This window comes from Sinocyclocheilus anshuiensis, unplaced genomic scaffold, assembly GCF_001515605.1.
Source record: "Sinocyclocheilus anshuiensis isolate Anshui unplaced genomic scaffold, SAMN03320099.WGS_v1.1 scaffold538, whole genome shotgun sequence".
In the NCBI taxonomy this organism is placed as follows: domain Eukaryota; kingdom Metazoa; phylum Chordata; class Actinopteri; order Cypriniformes; family Cyprinidae; genus Sinocyclocheilus; species Sinocyclocheilus anshuiensis.
In genome coordinates this window covers 18,188-26,925 of record NW_015544166.1, presented here as the reverse complement: position 1 = coordinate 26,925, position 8,738 = coordinate 18,188, and the positions used below count along the sequence as shown (strand labels likewise).

General features: G+C 36.1%; 2 protein-coding genes across 3 annotated transcripts in view; both read left to right on the top strand.

Annotated features, from left to right (window-relative positions):
- The window catches only part of LOC107695873 (phenylalanine-4-hydroxylase-like), a 17,435-nt gene extending 14,844 nt beyond the window's left edge, over positions 1-2,591 (top strand). Inside the window, exons 9-13 of one of the 2 annotated variants that reach the window (XM_016495951.1) lie at positions 144-200; positions 332-427; positions 654-787; positions 878-1,011; positions 1,749-2,591. In XM_016495951.1, coding sequence (XP_016351437.1) covers positions 144-200; positions 332-427; positions 654-787; positions 878-1,011; positions 1,749-1,792 — 465 coding nt within the window. In that variant the 3' untranslated portion in view covers positions 1,793-2,591. The remainder of the gene's footprint in view (positions 1-143; positions 201-331; positions 428-653; positions 788-877; positions 1,012-1,748) is intronic. The other variant, XM_016495952.1, reaches the window with a different exon arrangement.
- A 2,115-nt stretch (positions 2,592-4,706) lies between these two features.
- On the top strand, positions 4,707-7,427 carry LOC107695848 (tyrosine 3-monooxygenase-like). Its single transcript, XM_016495929.1, has 12 exons — positions 4,707-4,730; positions 4,795-4,972; positions 5,065-5,153; positions 5,284-5,351; positions 5,505-5,555; positions 5,683-5,828; positions 5,922-6,057; positions 6,151-6,220; positions 6,397-6,453; positions 6,668-6,763; positions 6,937-7,070; positions 7,171-7,427. Exons 1-12 carry the CDS (start codon positions 4,707-4,709, stop codon positions 7,334-7,336), a joined length of 1,215 nt encoding a protein of 404 aa, XP_016351415.1. The 3' UTR covers positions 7,337-7,427.
- The last annotated feature ends 1,311 nt before the right edge of the window (positions 7,428-8,738 follow it).

Sequence of the window (8,738 nt, the reverse complement as noted above, 5' to 3'; positions counted from 1 at the left end):
TTACAAAAAAAAAAACAGAATTTCAGAAATAAGCTTCCATAGTATGCTTATGTGGGTTTCTAGAGAATATCTGCTTCAGACTTCATATCTAATGTGCATTTATCAGCGATGTAATATCCAAATGTTGATTTCTGTTTGACCAGGAAATTGGACTCGCTTCTTTGGGCGCTCCTGATGAGTTCATAGAGAAGCTGGCCACAGTGAGTATTGCTTTAGGTTACGATAAGAATCATTTTCCACCTTTTAACTGAGGCCAGTCATGTTATAAGACCGCAAGATATATTTGTCTCTCTCAAAGGGGCTGTATGATTCTAATGTTTATTTTTTGCAGGTCTACTGGTTCACTGTGGAATTTGGTCTGTGCAAGGAAGGAGATAAAGTAAAGGCTTACGGTGCTGGTCTGCTCTCATCTTTTGGCGAACTGCAGGTATGTGGTACCTCTCAGAATGCTTTCTTCTGATTCATGCCCTGTGCTCTAACCCAACAAAGTAAACTGGCTTTTTGCTTTGAGCTTTTAGAAAAGGAGTTAGCAGCCCAATTGAGTTTATTGTGTCATTAGTGGAGTGAAAAGCAGAAGCATGTCACTGATGCACAAAAGCATGGCTGAAGTGGAGAACAGACTGAAAATGAGATGTTATTCTAATGTCTTGCAGTACTGTTTGACGGACAAGCCTAAACTTCTGCCCTTCGAGCCAGAGAAGACCTGCCTGCAGCAGTATCCCATTACAGAGTTCCAGCCAGTTTACTTTGTGGCTGAAAGTTTCGAGGACGCCAAAGAAAAAGTCAGGTAAAGTGACTGCAATTAAACCATCTCTTAAATCGGCCCTTCCCTCAGCATTTTTCCAGTTATATATTCTTTTTCATTTTGTTTTTACAGGAAATTTGCTTCCACCATTCCCAGACCTTTCTCTGTGCGCTATAATGCCTACACACAGAGAATCGAGATGCTGGACAACACACAGCAGCTGAAGAACCTGGCCGACAACATCAGCGGTGTGTCTTCAGTACAATGTAGCACTTAAACTGAATTTCCCCTATTATACAAGAATTAAGAATGAAAAATCAGGATTTTCAGAACAAAAATCAGGAGAATTCTCTACTGAAAGTAAAGACAACAGGAAGGAGCATTTGAGGAGAAAGGAAAACTTGAAATCGCATCATATGACCCCTTTAAGGATTTTGGAAAAGTACACTGTAAAAAGTCAGGTCACCTAAAATGTACTTTTTGTGGTTACAAAGAAATGAAATGGTACAAGTCAAATAATATTGTTTACTATCTTTAAGTCAAATTGAATAAAATCATTCCCACTCAAATTATTTTTAATGGTCAGATCAGCACTGTAAAACTGTTTTAGCATTATTTAATACATTATTTAATACTTTTTCCATTCATTTAGCTTGTAGTAATTTCTACTCATTTTTATTTTATAATGAAATTCAGAGTTCAGAGTTTTAACTCAATTTTCTTCACCCATGATGAAATTCAGGTCGTGGTTTTACTTTTTACAGCAATTAAATTTTAGTTTTTAACTTTACTGAGTTGGAAAATGTATAGTAACTCCCTGAGGTTTCAATTTGACCATTTTTTTAATACAGTGCATTATCAATGTATCTTATGATTAGTGACTAAACAAGCCGTTTTATGAATTGCACATTTTTTGTCGTTTTGTCGACCTGCAGATATTATTATGTGTACGTTTTAATTTAATCCCATATCGATCACAAATGTATGTTTTTTTTCTTCCTAGGTGAGATCTCAATCCTGTGCACTGCCCTGCGAAAGATGGAGTGAAACGATGGTGGAAGATTTTTAAGGAAAATTAAGAATAAATGCTGGAAAATCAAAGACGCTAAATAAGCATCGTCTGTATTGCTTTTTAGGCTCATATACAACATACTTTTTCTGATCAAGCTGTGATAGAGAGAGCATGATATTAAATATTCAATTAGTCCTTATGTATTGCATGTAGAACATATTTATAAACAAATGTTGCTAGTTCAAATATATTTAGTCACTACGTATTTAAATTACATATAACGAAATAACACGGAAAAAATACCTATGCAAAACAAATCGCACGTAAATAACAAAAAGCTTCGGGCATTATGAGGCCCGCTGCCGCAATATTTGTTATTTTATATATTATATGTTGTATTTTTCTCAGTAGTTTAATCGTACAAAAATACAGATTGCCTACCGTCCACCATTTGCTTCAGCTGTTGCTACTTGTTGTCGCACAATGTTGCTGTAATTTCCCCAAACAAGCCGCAATCAATGAATCACGGGATCAAAGGCGTGTTGAAACCATGTGTTGAGCCAATGCATTTGGGAGACGAATTATTTTCATGATTAAATTGCTTTTGTTTAAAACATGCGTTCATATGCTGCATTACATTACACTGCATTACACACTTAATTATTGAAATACGTAAACGTAACGAAAGATATTTGTAGTTATAAGTTTTGCTTGACTGTGAATGCAATTTAACATAGCCTACTGCATATATCATTTATCTGTTAGTGTACTGAAGACTGAGATGTTATGCATGCATTGTCACATGTACTTCAAAAAAATCAATAAAGATTGTTATTATTAAAACTACTATTATTATATTTTTTAAAGTTGCCATTTTTATTTCTATAATAATAATAATAATATAATAAATATATAATTAAAGTATATTAATTTATTATTGTTGTTGTTATTATTTATTGCATTTACAAGTGAACAGCATGCGTGCAGAAGTCGGTTTCAGTACCATGGAGAGCAGCACAATCTCAATGCCGTATTTTTTGTATCATTTACGCCCCTAAAAACAAAGGATACTTATTATTTATTTATATATTTCCAATAAAGACTCATTTAGTGCTGACCTTTCACAAAAACTAGCATTTAGCTTATGTAACTTGTCACTTTTGGCTGTGAAGCGCCTGTGAAATGTCACGTGTCACGGCTCTTATTTGGTGCCTGGAAAAGAAAAACACAAACTCATGACGCATCTCAGCTTAAAATTAGACTTGCATTTAAGCAACACATTTACATAAAGTCCAGCACGTCTGCATATAAATTGCAGGGCTTTGGCCCCACGGTGAACAAAAGAGTTTTCTCCTCATTTAGACAGAGTTGGACTCCTTATTTGGTGTGGACTCAAAGATTAATTGGATATATTTATTTTAGATATAGTGACCTATTTTTCCCCTAAGAATCAATGAAGACGGACAGTGTAGTGCAGACTATTCCGCTGAGCGGCAGAAAGCGCAGTCTGATCGAGGACGCACGGCGCGACAGAGAGAGCGGCTCGTCTTCTCCGGGGCCCTCGCGCTGCGGGGACAGCTTCGTGTTTGAGGAGGAGAAGAGCGGCTCATTTAGCTAATTGTGCAGTCTGTTGTCAATACCTTACACCATTTCACATGGTAAAACACAATTTGCAGATCTCACTTAGACTTTTCAGCAAAACTCTAAACACATTCTCATTCTCAAAACACATTCTGCACTCTAATGCACATGTCATCCATACTGGTAAAACACAAGTGGCAACAATCAAATACAAATAGAGAACACATGTCATTGATAGAACACAACCACTCAAAATTGATTTAACCTGTTTCAAATGATGTGACACAACCAATATAAGCCAGTTCAGAGAGCAAACAGGTTGTTGAAGGTGGGAAGGAGAAAGTCTGAGAATGGATAGAAGAAACAATGTGAGAGGACGAGGACGAGTGCGTATGCGAGGTGGGCGACGAGGAGGAAGAGGAGGAGGAGAGCAAGAAAGAGGAAGAGGAGGAGGAGGGCAAGAAAGAGGAAGAGGAGGAGGAAGAACAAAAAAAATTGCAAAGAGCAAAGCAGAGTAGTAATTTCTGATCAATTTTGAGCTACTATGATAGAACGTTTTCGTTCATCAAAAGACAATGATGGAAAAATATTACATTTGTTTTGAGATTAAAAATTTACTTCTCCCTGAGAACTATATGTTTTGAACAATGTGTTTTCTATTTTTTGGTGTATTGTTTACTGACTGCTTGATAGTGTATATCATTTTGATCACTTTGTTTATGATTTGAGAGCAGTGTTTGATTTTGAACACAGGTAAAACTGTTTTGAGGCGAAAGTTTCATTTTGCGAGAGGAGTCAGAGGTTTTTTTAAATAGTGCTTGAAGATGAGGTTTTGTGTTTAATGTTTTCAGAAAATGGAGCAAGGTTTCAGAAATTGTGTTTTAGCAATCGAGAAAAACTGTAATTCAGCCTTTAATTAACCTATGCCTTTTATCTTTGTAATTGTTTGGGAAATTTACTAGCAATTTCTGACTGAGTGAAACTTATTTCTATACCATTTTTTCCCAGAGTACCTTACTATATTTATTTTGCTGCAAATTAAGGTATTCAAAATGATATTACCTAAACTGTGTTAATTAATGTCAACTACAATGAGAGCTGTTGTTACAAATGTGACACCAACAGAAAAATGGGCAATTTAAATCTGTGCATGAATTTATTGCGGTAACCAAATATATTTGCACAGAATAATTATCTCCCATTACCAACCCGTCCTAAATTTATTTCAAAATAGCAAACAAAAACAACATATTTTTGCAAATAAATCTGGAAACAAACACATAAAACAGGCTAACAACAACACTAAAAACATAACAGACCATGTGCTGCTGTTTTAGTTGTGTCAAATTTGGCGGCTCTATATGCATTATGTTCATGTCTTTTTCATTGCAGGTGCCATAAATAATGTTTTGTGATGAAAACATAATAAAAATGTTTGTCTGGTTTTGCTACTTAGACTTTTGAAGCCAAACTCCTCCATTTAGAGAGTCGACCAAGCAGGAAGTCTAAGAAAAGCGGTGGAGATGATCTGGAGTTCTTCATGAGGTGTGAAGTGCACTGCTCCGACACTGACATCTTCATCAACTCCTTAAAACGAGTTGCAGATGATGTGAGAATAGTGCAAGAAGAAAACAGTAGGTGATTTATCTGTTCCATATTGCATATACAGTAGACATTTCTTTTCAACTATTTTATAATGTTCCTTTCATTTTATTTTAACACACAGTTCCTTGGTTTCCAAAGAAGATTTCTGACCTAGATAAATGCAATCATCTGATAACAAAATATGACCCTGATCTGGACCAGGATCACCCTGTAAGTGAAAAACGGTGATGCTTTTCTTAAAACAGGACATTATTTACATTCAAAATTTTATAATCTTAGTTCTACTTGCATTATTCAGATCATTTGTTACATCAGTGACATGAACGTTAGTATTATTTAGGGATTCAGTGATCCAGAATACAGAAAACGAAGAGGAATCATTTCTGAACTGGCTTTCAACTATAAGCAGTAAGTCACATGATATTAATTAATCTCAAACAACAACAACAACAATTATTATTGTTGTTGTTGTAAAATATGCATTATGCTATCTAATCAGAGATTTTTTTTCTATAGAAAATATATTTTAGGCAAAAAATTATCTTTCTTTTGTCATTGTAGTGGTGACCCTTTACTTGTAGTGGAATACACTCCAGAAGAGATTGCCACTTGGTAGGTTTTCCCAGTTATTTTATTGAGTTTGATTGCTGTCAACTAAATGTCAGTATTTGCATATCAAATGTTTAGAGAAGACTAGTGCGGCCGCATGATTCTAAGAGCTCTTTTTGTGATGAGGCAGGAGGGAGGTCTACAGGACTCTAAACGGTCTGTACCCCACTCACGCCTGCAGACAGTTTCTAGAAGCCCTCGGTCAGCTGGAGAGTGAATGTTTGTATGGAGAGGACAAGATCCCTCAGCTAGGAGACGTGTCTGCATTTCTTAAAGGTAAACAGGTCTGTGTTTTGCACTGTGTGTGCAAAATGTGCAAATTTACACTGACTTTAACTATGTTCTGTGCCTGTGTGTGCTCTTGATCAGAGAGGACAGGTTTTCAGTTACGGCCAGTGGCAGGGCTGCTTTCTGCTCGGGACTTCCTAGCCAGTCTAGCGTTCCGGGTGTTCCAGTGTACCCAGTACATTCGTCACCCTTCAGCTCCCATGCATTCCCCTGAACCGTACGTATAAAGACACAAAACAGAATTTTATTTGGATTTGGCAACCTTTTATTGCACAATATTAATATTTTGACTGTATTTTACTTTAAAAAGTGACTGCTGCCATGAGCTACTTGGGCATATTCCCATGCTTGCAGACAAAGAATTTGCTCAGTTTTCACAGGTATGTTTTTATGCCACATAATCAGCTTGAAATTAACGGTTAAAGTGGGAAACTACCATTCAAAATGCATGCTATTTTAATACAGATAGATCTTATTTAAATGGTCAATCAATGTTTTTCCATGTAGTGAAATACTGAGACACTTTGCATTTGACACTGAACATTTTACACTGCAGGAGATTGGACTTGCCTCGCTTGGAGCATCAGATGAAGATATTGAGAAACTGTCCACAGTGAGTACATCCTAATGGAAATATTCAGCTGGAGAATACGTCACTGAAGCTTAATGCATTAAAGCAAGTCTTTAGTGCCTCCTTGTGTTCTTTCATTCATATTACAAAATCAAAACAAATGGTAAAATGGCTATTTACAAATGGTTAAATTATATATAAATTCTGTCATTCTATATGTGTAGCCTAACAAAACATCTCTAAATTTCACAAACAGCTATACTGGTTTACAGTGGAGTTTGGTCTCTGTAAGCAAAATGGAACAGTGAAGGCCTATGGGGCTGGACTACTGTCCTCATATGGAGAACTTTTGGTAAGAAAAAAAACTGGAGCTCATGAAACATTTCTTATTATTATCAATGTTGAAAACAGTTGTGCTATACTTAATATTTTTGAGGAAACCATGATTTTTAGAATTCTGTGATGAATAGAAACAAATAACTGCATTTATTTGAAATTAATTGGATTGTATCTTTTTTTTTCAAGTACGCCCTTTCTAATGAGCCCCAATACAAACCATTCAATCCAGCTGAGACTGCGGTCCAACCGTACCAGGACCAGTCATTTCAGCCTGTTTACTTTGTGTCCGAAAGTTTTGAGGATGCCAAACACAAGCTAAGGTAGGTGTTTTCTCAGACAATCTGTAGAAAACCTTTTCACTGAGGTTGTACAAATGATCAGAAAGCATCATTAGTGACTGCAATTGCTGTTGTTCCACAGGCAGTATTCATCCACAATACAGAAGCCCTTCTCCATTAGATATGATCCCTACACTTGCAGCATGGAGGTTTTGGATGAGCCTTCTAAGATCCAGAATGCTTTAGCGCAGATGAGGGATGACCTGAAGATCTTACATAAAGCCCTGGAGAGGCTGGGACAGAAATAAACCAGAGGGCGAGATACAGTATCATCAATAACAACTATTACGGAAAGCCTTTCTGAATGTATATGAATATATTGCAGATTACATTGCATAATGTCCGGTGTTGAAATGTGTATATGTGTGTATATGTATCACATTTAAATGTAACGAAGACCTCTGTTTACCAAAATAATAAATATCTTTATTTTGACTACCGCTGCATGGTTTTCACAGCGATGCCACAGAATAATTATTTTTGGTTCCCCAAAGAAACTTTCAATGAACAGTTCTTAAAATAATTATTTTTTTTCTTATTGTGAAGAACATTTTAAAAATCTAAAGAACCTTTTTATCCCACTATAAAGAACCTATTGTGGAATGGAAAGTTTCCATGGATGAACCATAGATGTCAATAAAGAATCTTTATATGTAAGAGTAATCCCTCAAATTATGAACTCAATCATTCAAAATCCCCCTAAAACATGTAGCTTTTAAAATCCAAGAGCCATATTGGAATAAACCATATCAGAATGAACAAATTATTCATAGGCTATTTGGACCAGTGGGAAAATGAACGTAAAAACCAAAATAAACTGGAATGTTTTCTGGCCCTAAACAGAAAATACATTCTGCCTAAATTTTTCTACACTGTTCGATCACAGTCTAGCAATAGAAAAAGGCAGACACAGACATAGCTGCCAAAGAAAGAACAGATCTATGTGCACTGTGACACTGGTGAGGTCAAGACAGAGACTGTGGTGGTAAATATAAAGAGGTGAGAGAGAAATGCTTTGACCAATGCTCAAACCTCATGCCACAGTTTTCCAGTTCAGCAGAAATGGATCAAATGCAGATGTCATTGGGGGAAAGACATTTTTTTCAAATTACAATATTTAGGCTATATTTATTACATATACACAACATATTCATTATTTGATACATTATCGTGAGGGATTTTACATTTGGACTCTTTCTGCAGGTTACATCCAGCAGGTGGCCTCAAGAGACTGTCTTTATAGATGATTCATTGAATCACTTACTTTAACCAATAACCGATTCTTTCGAAACACTGATTCGTTCAGAAAACGCCTGCATGTTTATTCGGAGATACAACGGCTAAATTCATCCGAGGCTCCTTTTGAAACTATTTTCATTGGTGAAGCAAAAAGACATAAAGTAAGTGGCAACATTGTGTCAAACATTTTTGTTATTTAATATTATTTTCCCGTTTTTTAACTGAACGTTTGCAGTGGCGGCTCGTTGGGGGGAGGCAGGGGAGGCACAGCCTCCCCATAATTTTAAGGTGAAAATGGGAGGAGGACGATTTAATGTTAATAAAATTCCCAATTCATTTCAGTTCATGTCTCAGAATGTGTATTTTTTGTTTGTAATTTCACGTTTGTAATACCAAAACGTAAAAGCCCCG